This window comes from Microcaecilia unicolor, chromosome 6, assembly GCF_901765095.1.
Source record: "Microcaecilia unicolor chromosome 6, aMicUni1.1, whole genome shotgun sequence".
Classification (NCBI taxonomy): domain Eukaryota; kingdom Metazoa; phylum Chordata; class Amphibia; order Gymnophiona; family Siphonopidae; genus Microcaecilia; species Microcaecilia unicolor.
This window is the reverse complement of record NC_044036.1, coordinates 344,557,402-344,580,362: the sequence shown is the minus strand read 5'-3', so window position 1 is coordinate 344,580,362 and position 22,961 is coordinate 344,557,402. Positions and strand designations below refer to the sequence as shown.

Sequence of the window (22,961 nt, the reverse complement as noted above, 5' to 3'; positions counted from 1 at the left end):
CTGCAGAGCTGGCTATGTCCGGAGAAAGAGCCTGTTAAAAATTTACCAGCACACCCCTGGGTAAAGGTCATACATTTAACATGCCACTAGGGGCAACGGAGGGTTAAGTGACTTCTCCAATGACAACAAGGAGCCACAGTGGGAATCAAAGCCAGGTTCTCAATCCACTGCATTAGCCATAAGACCAGTCCTCTAGCCTTGCAGTCACAACAACATCAGCCACCAGTGCAGTGTGCAATATGCACAGTATCACTGCAGCCTCAGTGGCAGCAACAGCAAGCACCACGATACCCTCACAGTCAGCCATATCATCCACCAGTGCAATTTACGATATCCACAGCTTTCACACTCCTCAGAACAAGGTATGCAATGCGCCCTGTACTCACATCAGAACTCCTGCTGCTAGGAAGATACAGAAAGTATTCTTCACCACATAGTGGTAGATCCAGGTAAACCAGAGAAGCCTGGGGTTAGATTTCTCCAGCTCTTGAATCCAAACCCTTCCTGCCTCTGAGATAGTTCCTAGAGTCTGGAATGGACCACAGGTGTCTGATGGTTTCACACTGCAGGAGAAGAGGAGAGAGAGAGAGAGAGATCAAAGGTCATAGGAATGGCTTGCATGCAACTATCAGAGACCATTCTATCCCATTACAAAATTTGAAACATTACATACGACCAGATGCTATAAGAGAGGAAAATGGCTGCTCCGAGGAATGATGGGAAGCACAAAAGGGTGATGAAGATGGTGCTCATGTGAGAGGCGCGCCAAGGCTTGCTGGGACATTGGCAGTTTCTCATCAAACTCATCTGTAAGCAGGCAAGAAACATACAAGATTTTAGCTTCCTTAAACCACAGCAGCTGTGAGCCCCGTCCCTGCCTGTAACCCAGGGAACTGTGTGCCCCATTCCTTCCAGTAAACAAAGCGGCTATATTCCCCATCCCTTCCAGTAAGCCAGGGAGTTGTGTGCCCCGTCCCTGCCTGTAACCCAGGGAACTGTGTGCCCCGTTCCTTCCAATAAACAAAGCGGCTATGTTCCCCGTCCCTTCCAGTAAGCCAGGCAGCTGTGTGCCCCATCCCTGTCACTTTGTCCCATCACAAAGTCCACAGAAATGGAGAACACCAGAATCTTACGAGCGGGAAACGGATGACGGCTCTTCACAGACAAACCATGGAACACCAAACAGAACAATACACGTTATTGACAGTAAGTAAAGACTTGACAGGGCACCGTGTTTCGGTTAAATGTGCCTGCCTTAGGAATCTAAAAATAACAGATAAATACACAGTCAAAATACATAAAAAATACAGTGGTACAATGAAAATAAGAAAATGCTCTAAATATGTTATAAAAAATAAAATGGTAAAGCAATCAATCTTTAAAATATGGACTAAGAGATAGTGAATGATAAAACTGGACAAATGGATTGTCAGGAAACCATCAAGAAAGCTGGTGATCAGTGCGGTAAAATACGGGTGACCACTGCTACGCCCTTAGCATATCAGAAAAAGGGCGAGATAGTAAATGCATTAATAATATCCTTTTATAGTGTTTATGACTTACACCGTACAGCATATCTATTACATATTTTCCACATATTGTTAGTCCGAATGCATTATTGATTATCGCATATGTATTTGTACATTTGGTATCTTTTTATTGCAAACCATATTCTGAATTCTGCATCAATAAATTTAGAATCTTCTTAATTGTATTTATGACCTATACTGTACTAGTAAAAAAGGCCCGTTTCTGTAGGCAAGGAAACGGGCCTTAGGCAGGCAATTTCCCCCCCCCCCCGTGCTACGGCCCCCTCGACCCCCCCCTTCCGTGAACCTGTCGTTCCCCCCCCCCCCCCGTGCGAGCGAAAACTGCCACCACCGCCGCCGTGTTGTTCTTCTGTTCCCATAGGTTCTTCAATCATCTTGTCTGGAAGTTCCTCTGCGTGCGTCTGACGTCAGACGCACGGAGTTAAACTTTCTGAGAAGATGATTGAGGAACCCACCCGAAGGTAGTGCACAACAGCGGCGGGAGGGGGGGTGCGGTTTTCGGCGTTCCGGGGGGGGGGATCGACAGGTTCGCGGTAGGGGGTGGGTTTCGAGGGGGGCATAGCGCGGGGGGGGGGGTGACAGCTGATTCCGAGGCAGTAGGAGGAGTAGGGAAACACGCGTACTCCTCCCCTTGCCTTGGAATCAGCTGTGTTGACGTCAGTGACGTCCGTGCGTGTCTGCCTCGCAGACCACTTGCAGCCAGGGAGCCACAGTCCCAAGCATAGAACGTTGGAGGTGAAAATTATTATATAGGATAGTAGTTTATCCACTGTATATTTCTCAATGCATTATTGATCGTTGCATACCCAATTCCAAATTATGTATCTATACATTTTGTATCCCATAATGGTGTTTAAGATCTATAGTACATCCATTATTTATTTTTATATTTATTTCCCTTATGGTTTCATGATGTTTTCCTAACAATCCATTTGTCCAGTTTTTTTAAATTATCATTCACTATCTTTTAGTCCATTTTTTTAAAGATTGATTGCTTTACCATTTTATATTTTATAACATATTTAGAGCATTTTCTTATTTTTGTTGTTACCACTGTATTTTTATCTGTTATTTCTACTTTTAGCCGAAACACTTTGTCCATCACTCCATATTCACAACCCTATGAATGGAAAATAAATAACAACAGAAGCTCAACACAATGTGGCAGAGCTCTTTAGATCATTCCCCCCCCCCCCCCCCCCCCCCCATTCCCTGCTACGTTACCTTTTTAATGTAGAACAGAAGCAGCAGCTGTAGCGTTTGTACAGCTGGGAGTAGAGGAACGAAAAGAAACCCCAGCCTGCGAAAGAATCAGAGTAACATAGTAACATAGTAGATGACGGCAGAAAAAGACCAGCACGGTCCATCCAGTCTGCCCAAGAAGATAAATTCATATGTGCTACTTTTTTATTTGTACTGTCCTCTTCAGGGCACAGACCGTATAAGTCTGGCCAGCCCTATCCCCGCCTCCCAACCCCCAACCCCGCCTCCCAACCACCAGCTCTGGCACAGACCCTATAAGTCTGCCCAGCACTATCCCTGCCTCCCACCACCGGCTCTGGCACAGACCATATAAGTCTGCCCAGCACTATCCCCGCCTCCCAACCACTAACCCCGCCTCCCAACCACCAGCCCCGCCTCCCACCACCGGCTCTGGCACAGACTGTATAGGTCTGCCCAGCACTATCCCTGCCACCCACCACCGGCTCTGGCACAGACCGTATAAGTCTGCCCAGCACTATCCCCGCCGCCCAACCACCAGCCCCGGCACAGACCGTATAAGTCTGCCCAGCACTAGTCCCGCCTCCCAACCACCAGCCCCAGCACAGACTGTATATGTCTGCCCACACTAGCCCCCAACCACCAGCTCTGCCACCCATTCTAGGCTAAGCTCCTGAGGATCCCTTTCTTCTGCACAGGATTCCTTTATGTTTATCCAATGCATGTTTGAATTCCGTTACCGTTTTCATCTCCACCACCTCCCGCGGGAGGGCATTCCAAGCATCCACCCACCCTCTCCGTGAAAAAATACTTCCTGACATGAGACTTGAACAGCAGGAAAGACAGAGTGAGCAAAGGAAGGAAGGAGAATGGCCGTTAAAAAGATCAGAGCCTCTTTCCCTTCTCAGTGTTACTTTGCCCCACACAGTTTTATTATTATTCTCACAAAACGGGTTTGCAGGTTCCTCACCATTTAAAGGGGTTGTGGTGGAGGTATTTCCCACCGCATGCTGGAAAAAGTCTACACAAAGTAGGGATACACTTCTTCAGATTATGTTTGCTTTCACACATGCATTCTTTCACTTTGAAAACTGGAGCAAAGAGAAATAGGACCCACAAACTCTGCTTGCCCAGTATCCAAAGAGAAACAATCCATATTTATGTAATCTGCCAGGTTCCTGTCACCTAAAGCTAACCTTAGACAATGTGACTCATGCATCACTGGAACCCAGTGGTGTTTCTTGGTCAGCTGCCACCTGGGGTGGATCGCTGCTCTGCACCCCCCCCCCCCCCACCCTGGTGCAACGTTGTCCCCCTCTACGGTGCAGCATCGACACCCCTCAGAAGGAGCAGGGAACCAGCTGAGCCGACAGCCGCACGGCTGCTCCCTGCACCCCTCCTGCAGCATGCACCCGGGGCGAACCGCCCCCACCACCCCACCCTCGGTACGGCACTGCTGGAACCATAAGAGGCATTCCCCAGAAGGAACCTTTTATGTCTTATCATAGAAGGAGGTCTTTTACAAAGGTGCGCTAGTGTTCTTAGTACACGCTAAATGCTAGAGATGTCCATAGGAATATACGGGCATCTCTAGCGTTTCGTGAACGTTTATTTTTAGCATGCACTAAAAATGCTAGCACACCTTTATAAAAAGGGGTCCTTAATTAACAGGCCGATGCTCAGAACTGCTGCGGTAAGCCAACAGCACAGAAACCATACCACTGAAACAGCGCAGAAACCTAGCTGGCCAATGCTCAAAGGAAATGATATTCAAATTATATATGTGCTGTAAAAGTGAAAGCAGGGGGCGGGAAGTTGCTTGATGCATGCACAGAACAGTTTCGCAGGAAGCTCAGCTCCTGTGCGCATGTGCCTGGCAAAGCCGAACATGAAGCACACATGGAGGGGCATAATCGAACGGAGACGACCATCTCTAAGGGCGCCCCTGATTGGCATCTGTTTTCTGCACCTTTAAATATACACACGTTTCAATTTTTTTAAAACTTGGAGCGCTTATATTTAAATGCAGGAAACAGGCGCCAATTTGCGCTTTCACTTTTGGGTTTTCTCCGACTTGCACACATTCGTTTCTTACTACCAGCGCTTAGGGGCTTGCACGGGCTTCCTTCTGCTTCCAAATTAAATAAAAAAAACTGGCAGATTTTAAAGAATGAAGAGAGGATTTCTAACCCCCTAACGCCTGCTCCGAGCTGGGGTTAATGTTTTTCAGCAATGAGGTGGCTTTGTTTTGTGCGCTGTTCTCTGAGCATTGGGAGGGAATAGGAAATGACCTCATTAACATACATTTGCATTGGCACGCTATCTGTGCTAATCTCTGGCACGCTTGTCATCTCCGCTGCAGCCTCTGAGCATTCTGCGTTCACTAATATTTCGGTGTTAATTGTCTCTAGCGCAATTGCCTGGTTCTGAGCATCGGCCTGTAAGAGAGCATTGATGGGAATGTGACCAAGACACACAGCCCTGGAGATTTATTTATTTACAGGTTCTTGATATACCACAAGGGCCAAAACAATGGTTTCTATGGAATTTACAAGTAAATAAATTGGGATAGGAGGGAGGAGAAAAAAAAAAAGAAAGACAAGAACAAAACGTCTAAGCAAAAGTATTAGAGGTGTAGACATTGGTGAGATCATGGCACAACTTCTTAAGCTTTTGGAAAAGTGGGTTTTGAGAGCAGTCTTAAACTTGGGGTAAAAAAACTCCATAAGGAGTTGCTGTGGGAGAAGGTTCCAAAGTTTGGGGCCCATGTAACTGATAGCGCAGGCCGGGGTGATATCAAGCCAGATGAGCGATGGGTGTGGGAGAGTAAGTTGACATCTAGTGGTGGAACGAAGAGTTCTGGAAGGAGTATAAGAGATGAGAAGACAATTGATATAATCAGGGGCGGAGGGGAGACATCCCTTGAAAATGAGGGTCAGGATTTTAAATGTAATGTGTGAGGCAACTGGAAGTTATTGAACGGCGGTGGATTAAATAAGTTGAAGATGTTTCGACAAATAGAGTGGTAGGCCAGCAGAAAGAGAGTTACAGTAGTACAGGTGTGGAATTACGAGACTGAGCATGAGGGACCAGATGGCAGAAGGTGGGAGGATGGATCTTACTGAATGAATGCAAAGAAGAGCGAAAAACGAGGCACGTACAACAGAATCAATCTGACGTTTGAAGGTGAGGCGAGTATCAAAATTCACACCAAGAATCGTTACAGTTTCTTCGAAATGGGCACAAGCAACGATCCGGCACCTGTGCAAAAACTGATGGACACACATGCAAACGGCTAGGATCTTACCAGGTCAAAGTCTGTCCATAAATTAGCTCCAGAACATTGCGAGCAATGTCAAACTCTGGTTTTCGTTTCTGCTTCTTCTCCAGAATAAACCTATTGAAAAGTAAAGGACAGGCAGCGTCAGGGCTCGGATGGGAGATATTTCTGCTTTCATCACTTTTCATGAATCAAGATTGTGACACCAGACTCTCACAGTGTGAAGGCCCATGAAGGCAGTGACCCATGAAGGCAGTGTTCTCGTTATACAACAATTTGTTACTGCCTCACAGACACATTTAGTTAGAAGGAACTTCCCAAGAAAAGATTATGGAAAGCTAACTATATATTGCGTAGCAGAGAGAGCTAGAGGGAGAAGATGGGAAGGAACAATCCCAGATGTATGTCAGGAGGCAGAGGGTGATTAGATGTATGAGCAGGGCCAGCCCAAGGGTAACTGACATCCTAGGTGAACCTTCATGCATGCACCCAACTCCCCTTGGGGTGGGTCAAGATCCTACTTCCCTTTAGTCCAGCATCTTCCTTTCCCTTCCCTCTCCCTCCATAGGCTATTCAAGGTCCTACCTCCCTTGACTCTGGCATCTCCCCTTCCCCCCCCCCCCCCCCCCCCCCCCCCCGTAGTCCAGTCAAGGTCCTACCTCCCTTGACTCCGGCATTTCCCCTTCCCTCCCTCCCCCATAGTCCCCTCAAGGTCAACCTCCCTTTACTCTAGTATCTCCCTTTCCCTTCTGCCCCTCCCCATAGGCCACTCAAGGTCCTACCTCCCTTTACTCCAGCATCTCCCCTCCCTTCTCTACCCCCCTACAGTTATCTTCTCTTCCTATCCTGCACATGGGACAAAGGGGTAAGAAAGGAGAAAGGGGATTTTTTTGCCTTAGGCAGGTGCCTAGTTTACTTAGTGGTTGTGAGGATGCTGCATATGGAACGAGAGGTGGGGGAAGGGGAGAGGAGATGCTGATGCCCTAAGCGAGTGCCTAGTTTACATAGTGGAACAGCAGGCCCTGTGTACGAGGACAGTCACTGTACACAGCAGGTAAGCTGCAACAGTGTGCGAGAAGGAAAGGAGAGGTTGACACATTACCTCCAGACCATTTCTCCAAAGAAGGTGTCCAGCAGCATAAAAATAAAGTCCATCACCACAAAACGATATAGTTCTTGCCCAATGAAGGTCTCCCAGCACTGAAAGAGAGGAGTTTGCAGGTGGGGGTAAGAGGCCAGGGAGTGAAGGCAGCCCATTCAGGAGCTTCCTGTTTCTCCATCCTTCAAGCTGCAGGACCAGGTAGGCACACCACAGGAGTTCCAGTTTTTCCTATTCCTGGTTTAGATCAGTGACCCCTCCCTCCCTGCAAGTGCCACTCCTTTATCTCTATGGACTGTTTGTACCTGTTCCGAGTGATTGGGGGGGGGGGGGTAGAGGATACTCTAAGTTCCCAGGTTCATTGCTGAGCAACCGTAGAAGTCACCTACTCACCTGATTCTCCAGGTATTTCATCTTCCGTCCCAACCAATGGTAACAGAGAACACCCAAGATTACCATCTTCAGAATCAAATTCCTAAAAGAATGGGAACAGGAAAGGAAAGAGATGGCGAGGTGGGGAGGAAACATTTGGAGGGTTCATGGCAAAGATCGTCATATGGTAAGAAATGGTGTTAAATGATGGGTCACATCTATTCACTGTACAGGGCCTCTTAATGAAACATTTCTACTTTCCAACTCTGGTTTTTAAGAAGGCAACTTTCAAAAACCATTTACCCATATCAAGGGCTACTTGGGAAGCTTGCCAGGTGCCCTTGCGTGGATTGGCCACTGTCGTGGACAGGATGCTGGGCTCGATGGACCCTTGGTCTTTTCCCAGTATGGCATTACTTATGTATTTATTGCATTTGTATCCTACATTTTCCCACCTCTTTGCAGGCTCAATGTGGCTAACAATACATCATGAATAGTGGAAATAAAAAGAGAATAGACATTTGGTATTACAGAAGGATTTTGGGTTACATGATAATAAAAGAAACATGATTGTAACATAACAGAAGACATTATAAGACAGTTCTGGATATATGTGGGGGATTTCACATGTGTACTTAGCTAAAAGGGCTCTTTAAAACCTGCACTCTGTGTGCATGTGTTAAAGTATATGCACAATGTTACACCCTACAACACCAGTGCTAAAGCCTACAGTACAGGCGCCTACACCAGTGCTACAGCCACAACCTACAGCACAGGCACCTACACCAGCACTACAGCCTACAGTACAGGCGCCTACACCAGAGCTACAACTACAACCTACAGCACAGGCACCTACACCAGCACTACAGCCTACAGTACAGGCGCCTACACCAGAGCTACAACTACAACCTATAGCACAGACGCCTACACCAGAGCTACAACTACAACCTATAGCAGACGCCTACACCAGAGCTACAACTACAACCTACAGCACAGGCGCCCACACCAGAACTACAACCTATAGCACAGACGCTTACACCAGAGCTACAACTACAACCTATAGCACAGGCGCCTACACCAGTGCTACAACCTACAGCACAGGCACCTACACCAGTGCTACAACCTACAACACAGATGCCTACACCAGAGCTACAACCACAACCTACAGCACAGGCGCCTACACCAGTGCTACAACCTACAGCACAGCGCCTACACCAGTGCTATAACCTACAACACAGGCGCCTACACCAGAGCTACAACTACAACCTACAGCACAGCGCCTACACCAGTGCTACAACCTACAACACAGGCGCCTACACCAGAGCTACAACTACAACACAGGTGCCTACACGAGTGCTACCACCTACAGCACAGGTGCCTACACCAGAGCTACAACCTACAACACAGGCACCTACACCAGAGCTACAACTACAACACAGGCACCTACACTAGTGCTACAACCTACAGCACAGGTGCCTACACCAAAGCTACAACTACAACCTACAGCACAGGCGCCTACACCAGAGCTACAACCTACAACACAGGCGCCTACACCAGAGCTACAACTACAACACAGGTGCCTACACGAGTGCTACAACCTACAGCACAGGCGCCTACACCAGAGCTACAACTACAACCTACAGCACAGGCGCCTACACCAGAGCTACAACCTATAGCACAGGCGCCCACACCAGAGCTACAACCTACAGCACAGGCGCCTACACCAGTGCTCCAACCTACAGCACAGGCGCCTACACCAGAGCTACAACTACAACCTACAGCACAGGCGCCTATACCAGAGCTACAACTACAGCCTAGAGACAGGCACATACACCAGTGCTACAACCACAACCTACACCAGAGCTACAACCACAACCTACAGCACAGGCGCCTACACCAGAGCTACAACCTATAGCACAGGTGCCCACACCAGAGCTACAACCTACAGCACAGGTGCCTACACCAGTGCTCCAACCTACAGCACAGGCGCCTACACCAGAGCTACAACTAGAACCTACAGCACAGCGCCTACACCAGAGCTACAACTACAACCTACACCAGAGCTACAACCACAACCTACAGCACAGGCGCCTACACCAATGCTACAACCTACAGCACAGGTGCTTACACCAGAGCTACAACTACAACCTACAGCACAGGCGCCTACACCAGAGCTACAACTACAACGTACAGCACAGGCGCCTACACCAGAGCTACAACCACAACCTACAGCACAGGCACCTACACCAGAGCTACAACTACAACCTACAGCACAGGCGCCTACACCAGCGCTACAACCACAACCTACATCAGAGCTACAACCACAACCTACAGCACAGGCGCCTACACCACAGCTACAACCACAACCTACAGCACAGGCACCTACACCACAGCTACAACCACAACCTACAGCACAGGCGCCTACACCAGAGCTACAACCACAACCTACAGCACAGGCACCTACACCACAGCTACAACCACAACCTACAGCACAGGCGCCTACACCAGAGCTACAACCACAACCTACAGCACAGGCGCCTACACCAGAGCTACAACTACAGCCTACAGCACAGGCACCTACACTAGCGCTACAGCCTACAGGACTGGCACCTTACATTTCATGCGGTCATACATGGGGGCAGGTTGGAGGAGGCAATAGTGCAAGTAATTTCTGCATTTTCAAATCTATGCTGTTTTTCATGGAAAGCGAAATGGGACTTAATATACCGCCTTTCTGAGGTTTTTGCAACTTCATTCAAAGCGGTTTACATATATTCAGGTACTTATTTTGTACTAGTGGCAATGGAGGGTTAAGTGATTTGCCCACAGTTACAAGGAGCAGCAGTGGGCATGAACTCAGTTCCCCAAGATCAAAGTCCACTGTACTAACCACTGCAGGAACATTTCCCTGGGAAGTCAGTACACAGTCCTGGAGCAAACTCTGTGGACTTTGCATTAAAATGCACAGTTTTGAAAACGCAACAAATTATTAAAAAGAGACCAACCCCATTTCTGTAGCAGCTATGTAATCATAGAAGGCAGTAAAAGGAGGGCTATGAGCACACCCTAAAAAGGCTCCTCTTATTGCACTGCTTTCCACTCCTCAGACACTCTGTGGAGTTCACACTGCAGCCTCATTCTCCTACCTGCAGATGGCGATATAGACCTCGAGAATGGGGGAGTCTTGTTTCTCCCAGAGTGCCAGAAGGCTGTAGAGATAGGGAAGCAGCAGGTTGATGAGCGAGACTAGAAGGGGCAGTGGTAGAAGCAGAGCTTCCAGCTGTATCTCACTGCTGTACTTCACTTTGCCCCTGTAAACCTGCAACAGAGATTTATTTATTTAGTGAATTTTTACCCCATAGATATCAGTTATACAAACACGGTAATAAGCCAGGTAGTATTCTCGCAAATTTGATAGATCAACGCAAAGGGAGGCAACATATCACTTCCATAAGAAATTGTAAAGGTCAAATGGTGCACATGACAATACAGAGCTCCCATGAATAGTTCATGGCACCCTCTGCTCCAGTGGTTACAGGCACTGGGTGCACTACCCCCTCCCCCCCCAGCAACCTTGGAGAAAAGGGAGCAGTGCAGCCTCTCTGTCACCATGTTCAAGTTCCACCTGAAACGTCACCTATTCCAGGCTGCTTTTAAAGATAAATCCTGGCATCTCATGATTATGGTACTAAATACATTTTCTGAAACCTGAGTTGGACTGCACATTCCTTGGAGTAGGGGCTGTCTTTTATATGGCTGGTACTGCTATAGTTATGTGTATTAAGTAAGCAAAAGGGAAAGGGGATGGGATTTGATATACTGTACAGACTCGATTATCTGTCCTTCGCTAATTCGACCATCTCGCGTATCCAACAGACCCCCCCCCCCCCCACGGTGGCACCATCACACTGCCATTAAGAAGCACGCAACTTCTCTTCCTGTTTTCAGGCTTCATAGGCTGCAAGGAAGCCATGTTTTTGATTCGAGACCGTGCTTCTCTGCAAGGAAACCATGCTTTGCAGCTGATACTCCTTCATGTGCCCCTCATCGTTGTTAAGAAGTGACTGGCTTCTCTTCCGTTGAAGAAGGTTTAAGTTGAGACCTTGCTTTTACAGCATGGTGGCAATTTTTGGCCATTCAAAAGAGAAAATTGTCTTCTCTATAGAGCTGAAACTTTTGCAGAAAGGAAGGGCTAAAGAAACATTAAAGTTTGAGACTATATTGATTTATGCTCATATTAGCCCTCTCCTCAAGTCCCTTCACTTGCTTCCTATCCATTTCTGCATACAGTTCAAACTCCTCTTATTGACCTATAAGTGCGTTCACTCTGCAGCTCCTCAGTACCTCTCCACTTTCATCTCTCCCTACATTCCTCCCCAGGAACTCCGTTCACTGGGTAATTCTCTCTTATCTGCACCCTTCTCCTCCACTGCTAACTCCAGACTCCGTTCCTTTTATCTTGCTGCACCATATGCCTGGAATAGACTTCCTGAGCAGGTAAGTCAAGCTTCATCTCTGGCCGTCTTCAAATCTAAGCTAAAAGCCCACCTTTTTGATGCTGCTTTTAACTCCTAACCCTTATTCACTTGTTCAGAACCCTTATTTTATCATCCTCACTTTAATATTCCCTTATCTCTTGTTTGTCCTGTTTGTCTGTCCTAATTAGATTGTAAGCTCTGTCGAGCAGGGACCGTCTCTTCATGTTCAAGCGTACAGTGCTGCGTACGTCTAGTAGCGCTCTAGAAATGATAAGTAGTAGTAGTAGACTTTGCTTTTCCTGTCACGGAACCACTTTTGATCAGAGACCGTGCTTTTGCAACAAGCAAACCATGGTAAGATTCTTGTGTATTGTACACCTATTCCTATTTGTTTGTTTAAATTTACAGAACTTTCTTTATTCTCTCATCCTTAGATCCGGAGGGTTTCCAGTTTCAGTTCCGCTATATTGATATCTGCTTCAAACTGTTATTGACCGGAGAAGACAAAGCTGTGAGCTCTGCTTGGTTCATGTTGAAGACAACTCTAGTGAGGCTGAATACGCAGTAGATAAATATGGATTTCTTTGCTCGGTTCTGTATATCTGTTCACATTCCCTGCTGTACAATTGCTGTGCCGAGCACTGCTCTGTACTGTATTTGTGCTCAAATTACCTGCTAAAACAATGTTTGTAATTTTTTTGTTGCTGATTAGTGTTAATAAACAATGTTCTTACAATTAAAGATAACCCTATGCCTGTTCTTCATACATAAAGTATGTTTTCTGTACTTTTTTTAAGGGGTTGCCATCGTTTTCCATATTATCTGACTTTTCAGTTATCCAACAACGGGTCAGCCCTATTTATGTCAGATAATCGAGACTGTACTATACTGCTTTTTTGTGGTTACAATCAAAGCAATTTATATATTATCTACAGGTACTTATTATGTACCTGGGGCAATGGAGGGTTAAGTAGCTTTCTCAGGGTCACAAAAAGCTGCAGTGGGAATTGAACCCAGTTCTCCTGGTTCTCAGGCCACTGCACTAACCATCAGGCTAAAAAAAAAAAAAAACTAGGCCCCTGAAGGGTGTGAGATGGAGTGAAAGTGCAGGACAAAAATGACAAATCAAGGGAGGGAAGGATGAATGGACAGATGAGTGGTGTCCCTTACCCTTCTCTGCTCATATCCAGCAGATCGCCAAGACCTGTCGTTTCTTTCTTTACAACATCCGTAAAATCCGCCCCTTTCTTTCCGAGCACTCTACCAAAACCCTCATCCACACCCTTGTCACCTCTCGTTTAGACTACTGCAATCTGCTTCTTGCTGGCCTCCCACTTAGTCACCTCTCCCCTCTCCAATCGGTTCAAAACTCTGCTGCCCATCTTGCCTTCTGCCAGGGTCGCTTTACTCATACTACCCCTCTCCTCAAGACCCTTCACTGGCTCCCTATCCGTTTTCGCATCCTGTTCAAACTTCTTCTACTAACCTATAAATGTACTCACTCTGCTGCTCCCCAGTATCTCTCCACACTCGTCCTTCCCTACACCCCTTCCCGTGCACTCCGCTCCATGGATAAATCCTTCTTATCTGTTCCTTTCTCCACTACTGCCAACTCCAGACTTCGCGCCTTCTGTCTCACTGCACCCTATGCCTGGAATAAACTTCCTGAGCCCCTACGTCTTGCCCCATCCTTGGCCACCTTTAAATCTAGACTGAAAGCCCACCTCTTTAACATTGCTTTTGACTCGTAACCACTTGCCTTCACCTACTCTCCTCTCCTCCTTCCTGTACACATTAATCGATTTGATTTGCTTACTTTATTTTTTGTCTATTAGATTGTAAGCTGTTTGAGCAGGGACTGACTTTCTTCTATGTTTGTGCAGCGCTGCATACGCCTTGTAGCGCTATAGAAATGCTAAATAGTAGTAGTACCCTCTGTGACTCAGTCACTCCCTACCCTTCTTCTGCCTCTGCTCCTCTCCCAGTTTTCCACCCCAAAACTACAGAAACATCCGAGGGTTTATCCCTAGCTGTAGCATCTTCACAATCCAATAGAGAGATGAAGACCAACTCTCAGGACATGTGTATAGCTCCTCTTTATAGGGGCTGGTGCTGCCTTCAGTTCCTCAGTAGCCCATGTCAAAGCTAAGATAACAGAAGGCAATTGTTATGTAGAGCTGTAGGCCTCATGGCGAGAACAGCTACCTATGAACCAATCCAGAACACTGATGGTCACTGGTTCAAGCCCCATTTGTTTGCAGTATGTAATAATTTGGGGGGTAATTAGATGGCAACACCAATAATTGAGAAGCAGTATAAATGCTGACCAGACTTCTACAGTCTGTGCCCTGATCATGGCTGGACAAATTCAGCTTCAGTAACTGGAGAACAAGGCCTATCCTTGGCAGACTTCTACAGTCTGTGCCCTGATCATGGCTGGACAAATTCAGCTTCAGTAACTGGAGAACAAGGCCTATCGTTGGCAGACTTCTACAGTCTGTGCCCCAACAATGGCAAGGACAAATCAAGATCAAGTATACGTAGGTTGTATCTCATCATACCTTATACTATGAGTTTGTAGGGCAGACTGGATGGACTGTACAGGTCTTTATCTGCCATCATCTACTATGTTACTATATGTTACTCTGTGTCCTTTGTCTCTTCACAGAGGAACACACACACACACCTTATGCATGTATTCAGAGATGTAATAGACAAGAATGGCAGATCCCAGCACACTTCCAAGGGACAGAATCCACACCAAAGTGTGAACTGCCAGGTTCCTCAGCTTTGCCCACGTTGTTATCAGCAGGACCGCGTGTCCTTTCCTCTCACAAAGCAACTCCTGTAAAGAAAAGGGCACAGAATGTTTAAAAAAAAAAAAAAAAAAGGTCTTGTCCTTCCCAGCACTGGAGGGAACAGATAATAGAGAGAAGCGGTAGAGGCTGAATCCGAGACATGGGGGGCTCTGATGTCGGTTTGAGTTTGAAATCTATATTTGTGTTTACCCAAAGTGAAGGGCACCAGAGAGGAAGCATCTCAACTGAGCAAACTGGACGGGTCAGTTGCTCTTTATCTGCTGTCATTCACTATGTCGGTATTCTGCCCAAGTAACCCCAGCCCAAGCTCCTTTCACTCTCCCATCCCACACTCCTGCCTCTTGTCCGTCTTACTCTGATCCATGTGGGTATGAGGAGATACACCCATTAAACGAGCCAAAGCTGACCTCACCTTCAGCTGGATAAGAATGTTTTCGTGCTGTAGGCGAACGGAACGTCTCTGTATGACTTTGAAGTCCCACGAGCAGAAGACTTTATTGGCGAGGTCTCCCGATGTGCTTCCTATGCGATAACTCTCTCCAAAGGAGCGGGACATGCTGGAGAGAGAGAAGACAGGAATCACAGATCAAGTGGCAACAGAAAAGGAAGGTACATTTATATCACGAGAGCAGACAACTTACGACAGAGACTTGGGTACCCTCTTACCAATACTTTGCCATGAAAACAGACCCTACAAGAAGCATATCACGGTCAGAGACGGTAGTGGGAGGCGGGGCAGGTGGTTGGGAGGTGGGGATAGTGCTGGGCAGACTTGTACGGTCTGTGCCAGAGACGGTGGTGGGAGGCGGGGCAGACTTATACGGTCTGTGCCAAAGCCAATGGTGGGAGGCGGGAATTGTGCTGGGCAGACTTGTACGGTCTGTGCCAGAGCTGCTGGTGGGAGGTGGGGCAGGTGGTTGGGAGGTGGGGATAGTGCTGGGCAGACTTGTACGGTCTGTGCCAGAGACGGTGGTGGGAGGCGGGGATAGTGCTGGGCAGACTTATACGGTCTGTGCCAGAGCTGCTGGTGGGAGGCGGGGCAGGTGGTTGGGAGGTGGGGATAGTGCTGGGCAGACTTGTACGGTCTGTGCCAGAGACAGTGGTGAGAGGCGGGGCTGGTGGTTGGGAGGCGGGGATAGTGCTGGGCAGACTTATACGGTCTGTGCCAGAGCCAATGGTGGGAGGCGGGGATAGTGCTGGGCAGACTTGTACGGTCTGTGCCCTGAAAAAGACAGGTACAAATCAAGGTAAGATATACACAAAAAAGTGGCACATTTCTTGGGCTGACTGGATGGACTGTGCAGGTCTTTTTCTGCAGTCATCTACTATGTTACTATGACCCCTCTCTTCTGTGCACTAGAAAAGCATATATGTTTTTAAAAGTCTAGAAAAGATTCTATCCAAAATACATCAAATCATATTAGAGGAGTAAGTAGACAAGTGGTTGAACAGTTCCACAGGAGACGTCTATGCAGATTCACTTTTCTCAGCACAATACAAGAGAGAGTTTAGACTTCATTTTTGCTGGAGAGGCTGCAGCGGTCATGAGAACATTTTCCAACGTCCGGTACTTCACAAATGCTGGAAAAAGCTTAAAGAAGGGTGAACAGAGATAAAGTCCAGGACAATGCTAGGTAACCCCATTCTCTCTACTAAATTACGTAGCGGACAGAGGACACACGACTCATTCTGCAGCTGAGCTATAGGACAGCAATGTGAAGAATAATCATAGATTAACTGATCTCCCTGCAGAAAAGATTCATAGATGAAAGAAACATATTCCAGAATTTCAATCATCTTGCACTAAAAGTAAAAAGGAGGAGAGAAGGTTACTTGGAGGCTCTGATAACCGTCATTGTAACAGCAGAAAGAAACTGTGCACAGATGAGCTTGTGTAAGACTGTCTCCTTTTTAAAAGTTAAATGCTAACGTATTGGATTTCCTATGTATACTTACTTCAAAGCTAATATCAAATCCGATCATATTATGATCACTTATCAAGCGACCCCAGCACCATTACCTCCCGCGCCAGATCATGTGCTCCACTAAGGACCAAGTCTAGAATTTTTCCTTCTCTCGTCAGCTCCTGTACCAGCTGCTCCATAAAGCTGTCCTTGATTTCAGCAAGGAATTTTACCTCCCTAGCGTGCCCCGATGTTACATTTACCCAGTCAATATTGGGGTAATTGAAATCACCCATTATTATTGTGTTACCCAGTTTGTTAGCCTCCCTAATTTCCTTTAACATTTCTGCATCTGTCTGATCATCCTGGCCAGGCGGACGGTAGTACACTCCTATCACTACCATTTTCCCCTTTACACATGGAATTTCAATCCATAGTGATTCCAAGAAGTGCTTTGTTTCCTGCAGAATCTTCAATCTAATTCAAGGCCCTCCTTAACATACAATGCTACCCCTCCACCAATTGGATCCACCCTATCACTACGATATAATTTGTATCCCGATATGACAGTGTCCCACTGGTTATCCTCCTTCCACCAGGTCTCAGAGATGCCTATTATATCTAATTTTTCATTTAGTGCAATATATTCTAACTCTCCCATCTTATTTCTTAGGCTCCTGGCATTCACATATAGACATTTTAAACTATGTTTGTTGTTCCTATTTATATCATGCTTAGTACTTGACAGTATTAATTTGCAATCTTTTGTCTGATTTTTATTTTTATTTAAGGACACCTGATCTACTACGGTCTCTTTTGCAACCTCACTCTCAGGATACCCTATCTTTCCTGTTTTGGTGATATCGTTGAAAGATACCTTATTCCGAACCATGCGCTTTTGAGCGACTGTCGGCCTTCCCCCCGTTTCTAGTTTACAAGCTGCTTTATCTCCTTTTTAAATGCTGATACCATAAACCTGGTCCCACCCTGGTTAATGTGGAGCCCATCCTTTCGGAATAGGCTTCCCCTTCCCCAGAATGTTGCCTAGTTCCTAACAAATTTAAAACCCTCCTCCATGCACCATCGTCTCATCCACACATTGGGACTCCGGAGCTCTGCCTGTCTCTTGAGCTCTGCAAGTGGAACGAGTAGCATTTCAGAAAATGCTACCCTAGAGGATCTGGATTTGAGCTTTCTACCTAAGAGCCTAAATTTGGCTTCCAGAACCTCTCTCCCACATTTTCCTATGTCATTGGTACCCACATGTACCAAGACATCCGGCTCCTCCCCAGCACTATCTAAAATCCTATCTAGGTGACGCGTGAGGTCCGCCACCTTCGCACCAGGCAGGCAAGTCACCAGGCCACCCAGCTATCTATATGCCTAATGATCGAATCACCAACTACAACAGCTGTCCTAACCGTTCCCTCCCGGGCAGCACTTGGAGACATATCCTCGGTGCGAGAGGATAGTACATCCCCTGTTGGGCAGGTCCTGGCTACAGGAGTACTTCCTACTTCACCAGGGTGATGCTCTCCTTCTAGAAACCTCTCTGTATTAACAGTTGTTAATAATGTTGTCTAATAGATTTGATCGATTGTCTTTGTGTTCCCCTATTTGGTTTTATTTCATTCTGTTTAAACTGCTTAGATTTTAAGATTTGTAGTAAACGAAATAAATTTGAACCTTGACCCTCCCACCTGGCAGCACTGAGCTGGCTCCACCCAGTCCTAATGTTAACAAGGAATTCCGACCAATGGAAGACGTCTCACCTGTACACAAGGACAATGCAGGTGATGAAGAAGGCGATGACCACAGTAAATGCATATGCCAATGGCATGTTATAGGGCAACTGCCCCACTGGGTTCACACGACTGCCATTGGCACAAACCTCATTCAGAGTAAAGTTACTGTAGTAACCGTAATACATAGAAGAGAAAGTAAAGCTGCCCTGGGAAGGAAGAAAAAAAAAAAGACAAGTGATTACTATAACATGTGAATGTACAGAAAAAGAGACAGATTAAGAGAGAGAGAGAGAGGGAGATTGAGAGACAGCGAGAATACCAGAGAGAGAATAAGAGACAGAGAGAGCGAGAATGAGAGAGACAGAATAAGAGACAGAGAAAGAGAGAGAATAAGAGACAGAGAGAGAGCGAGAATGAGAGAGACAGAATAAGAGAGACAGAATAAGAGACAGGAGAATGAGAGAGAATAAGAGAGACAGAATAAGAGACAGAGAACGAGAGAGATTAAGAGAGAGCAAGCGAGAGCGAGAATAAGAGACAGAGAGACAGCGAGAGAGATTAAGAGAGAGAGAGAGAGAGAGAGAGATGCATAGGCAGTGGGAGGGTGGGCACTGGGGTCCTGGCCCACCAATATTTTACACAGCACAGTATCAATAACTCGACAGCTTGAGGGTGGGGCCAGATTGGCTTGTTTGGCCACCTTGACCCCCTCCAACCAAAATAAGTGCCCCACTGCTGCTGAGACAGAGAAAAGCTGTGACAGACAGACAGTAACAGAGACACAAATAAAAGCCATGACCAACCGAGAGAGAGCCAGAATCTGAATCACAATGAAATGGAAACAAAAAGAAAGAAAGCCAGAGAGATTAACGTTGATACAGAGAACACAACTCTGCTTAGGTAAGACACACAGATGGCTCAGTAGCTCTGTCCTGTATAGAGACAGAACCTTGATCCTCTCTACAAAGAAACATAACCCCTTAAACATAAGAATAGCCATACTGGGTCAGACCAATGGTCCATCTAGCCCAGTATCCTGCTTCCAACAGTAGTCAAGCCAGGTCACGAGTACCCGACAGAAACCCAAATAGTAGCACCATTTCATGCTGGCAAGCAGTGGCTTCCCCTATGTCCATCTCACATCTCAATAACAGACTATGGACATTTCGTTCAGGAGCTTGTCCAAACCTTATTTAAACCCAGATATGCTAACCACTGATACCACATCCTCCGGCAATGAGTTCCAGAGCTTAACTATTGGTTCAGTGAAAAATATTTCCTCCTATTTAAAAGTATTACTATATACCTGGAGTATTGTGTTCAGTACTGGTCTCCGTATCTCAAAAAAGATATAGTAGAATTGGAAAAGGTACAGCGAAGGGCGACGAAAATGATAGTGGGGATGGGACGACTTTCCTATGAAGAGAGGCTGAGAAGGCTAGGGCTTTTCAGCTTGGAGAAGAGACGGCTGAGGGGAGATATGATAGAAGTGTATAAAATAATGAGTGGAATGGATCGGGTGGATGTGAAGCGACTGTTCACGCTATCCAAAAATACTAGGACTAGAGGGCATGAGTTGAAGCTACAGTGTGGTAAATTTAAAACGAATCGGAGAAAATTTTTCTTCACCCAACGTGTAATTAGACTCTGGAATTCATTGCCGGAGAACGTGGTACGGGCGGTTAGCTTGACGGAGTTTAAAAAGGGGTTAGATAGATTCCTAAAGGACAAGTCCATAGACCGCTATTAAATGGACTGGAAAAATTCCTCATTTTTAGGTATAACTTGTCTGGAATGTTTTTACGTTTGGGGAGCGTGCCAGGTGCCCTTGACCTGAATTGGCCACTGTCGGTGACAGGATGCTGGGCTAGATGGACCTTTGGTCTTTCCCAGTATGGCACTACTTATGTACTTATGTACTTATGAATGTCCCCTAGTCTTTATACTTTTTGAAAGAGTTTTAAAAAATTTGATTTACATTTACCCGTTCTACATTACTCAGGATTTTATAGACCTCAAATCATATCTCCCCTCAGCTGTCTTTTTTCCAAGCTGAAGAGCCCTAACCTCTTTAGCCTTTCCTCATATGAGAGGAGTTCCATCCCCTTTATCATTTTGGTCACTGTTCTTTGAACCTTTTCTAATTCCGCTATATCTTTTTTAATATACGGCAACCAGAATTGCACACAATACTCAAGGTGAGGTTGCACCATGGAACAATACAGAGACATTATAATATTCTTTGTCTTATTTTCTATCCCTTACTTCAGTCACACATGCAGAACAGAGAGCGACCTTCACCCAATACAGAATAAGTAAGCACAGTCATGAACCAAAGATGCAGACAAAAACTGAACTGGAAACCTTATAAAGCTGGACTCTGCATGCAACGCAACAGTAACAGAAAAGTAACTCTTTCCTATACTTTGCAAAATTCCAAGAGAGAAGAGCCACACACTTCTCAAAAACTGAAAGAGAGAGGGGAAAAGACTTTGTATAAAAAAGCAGGACAAATGTTATCATCTAGGAGAAAGAGGAGAAATGTAGCTCTAGCAGGCCAGAAACATGATCTGACCAGAAATAATTCTTTCCTTTCACCATTCTTTATTGCTTTGGTAACACAAACTATCAGGCCAAGGACATTTCTTGAATCTGGAAAGAGACACAGAGACCAACACAGTAGAGCAGCGGAAAGAATGTTTTCCCCAGTCCCTTTCAGCACTCACGGCTCCCGTTAGGAGTTCCAGCCCTGTGAAGGTCCTTTGGTTCATCACTTTCGGAGGATGCATAGCTTGTGGGAGAACGATGAAGAAGAGGCTGAGCAGACAAAGAAAGATGCTGAACATAAGCAGTGTCTTGAGAAAGAGAAAATAGGACAGAACACTGGATCCAAAGCGACCACTGATCTGCTTCAAGGAGTAATGCCAGGGCTGCAGAGAATAGACAAAGGAGAGAAGTGTGTACCACAGGTTTCGGAAGCCCTGTAAAAAAGGAAAAAAAGAGAGAGAGAGAGAGAGAGTCAGTGCAACTTTCCCAAGGTGAAACACAAGCCTGACACAACCATGTCAAATGCAAACCTGTCATAATACCTTCTTGCCCCCTCACAATTCAGTTCCAAAGGTGAAACTCCACTAAACCTGACAGACCTCACCATGCTATGCTCAATCACTTGCAATCTTACACTCCTCCTTTTTAGTCCTGTAGGATCAACCACACTGGCTTACGACAAACAGAAATACCCAATTTGTAAATACAAATTACAAAATCCAGCATATGTAAATTAAATTCATACATATGTATACACAATTCAAAGAAAAAAAAAATCAAACAATATATTTAAACAATTTCTAAATACACATATCAGTCACAGAATAGGTATTTTTAAGTTTTAGGGAGACTGAAATATTTTTTGTTACATTCCATGTAGAATCTCCAATAGTAGCAACATTCCATGTAGAATCTCCAATAGTATCTATTTTATTTTTGTTACATTTGTACCCTGCGCTTTCCCACTCATGGCAGGCTCAATGCGGCTTACATGGGGCAATGGAGGGTTAAGTGACTTGCCCAGAGTCACAAGGAGCTGCCTGTGCCGGGAATCGAACTCAGTTCCCCAGGACCAAAGTCCACCACCCTAACCACTAGGCCACTCCTCCACTGTTGCCACTATTTGAGATTCTACATGGAATGTTGCTATTCCACTAGAAGTCGGCCCTTGCAGATCACCAATGTGGCCGCGCAGGCTTCTGCTTCTGCTTCTGTGAGTCTGACGTCCTGCACGTACGTGCAGGACGTCAGACTCACAGAAACAGAAGCCTGCGCAGCTTTCTACATGGAATGTTGCTAGTAGAATAGCAACATTCCATGTAGAGTCTCCAATAGTAGCAACATTCCATGTAGAATCTCCAATAGTATCTATTTTATTTTTGTTACATTTGTACCCTGCGCTTTCCCACTCATGGCAGGCTCAATGCAGCTTACATGGGGCAATGGAGGGTTAAGTGACTTGCCCAGAGTCACAAGGAGCTGCCTGTGCCTGAAGTGGGAATCAAACTCAGTTCCTCAGTTCCCCAGGACCATCCACCACCCTAACCACTAGGCCACTCCTCCACTGTTGCTACTATTTGAGATTCTACATGGAATGTTGCTATTCCACTAGAAGTTGGCCCTTGCAGATCACCAATGTGGCCGCGCAGGCTTCTGTTTCTGAGAGTCTGATGTCCTGCACGTACAGGTATTAACTCAGATTAGGCACTTCTCATACTGACTGCTCTCTTAAAATGAATCTTCAGAATAATGGCGACTGCCTCAAACTGAAAGAGCAAGTATCCCCCCCTCCCGTTACATTTAAGAGATGGAAGAAGTATGTATGTTACAACAGCAAAATATTAGTCAACATAAAGCTATCTGGAGCCCTTTTTATTTTATACAGTGGACAGTTAAAAAGGATAGGAAGATGCAACGCAGAGGCAGCGTTTGAAGAGCGACTCACT

General features: G+C 46.0%; 1 protein-coding gene across 3 annotated transcripts in view; it reads right to left on the bottom strand.

Annotated features, from left to right (window-relative positions):
• The window catches only part of TMC6 (transmembrane channel like 6), a 47,891-nt gene that overhangs the window by 7,178 nt on the left and 17,752 nt on the right, over positions 1 to 22,961 (bottom strand). For all 3 annotated transcript variants that reach the window (XM_030208659.1, XM_030208660.1, XM_030208661.1), the window contains exons 7-17: positions 21,195 to 21,449; positions 18,496 to 18,674; positions 15,232 to 15,376; positions 14,687 to 14,845; positions 10,669 to 10,841; positions 7,544 to 7,625; positions 7,154 to 7,251; positions 6,079 to 6,168; positions 2,775 to 2,850; positions 674 to 807; positions 387 to 563 (exon numbers count right to left, since the gene is read on the bottom strand). In XM_030208659.1, the coding sequence (XP_030064519.1) occupies positions 387 to 563; positions 674 to 807; positions 2,775 to 2,850; positions 6,079 to 6,168; positions 7,154 to 7,251; positions 7,544 to 7,625; positions 10,669 to 10,841; positions 14,687 to 14,845; positions 15,232 to 15,376; positions 18,496 to 18,674; positions 21,195 to 21,449 (1,568 nt within the window). The remainder of the gene's footprint in view (positions 1 to 386; positions 564 to 673; positions 808 to 2,774; positions 2,851 to 6,078; positions 6,169 to 7,153; positions 7,252 to 7,543; positions 7,626 to 10,668; positions 10,842 to 14,686; positions 14,846 to 15,231; positions 15,377 to 18,495; positions 18,675 to 21,194; positions 21,450 to 22,961) is intronic.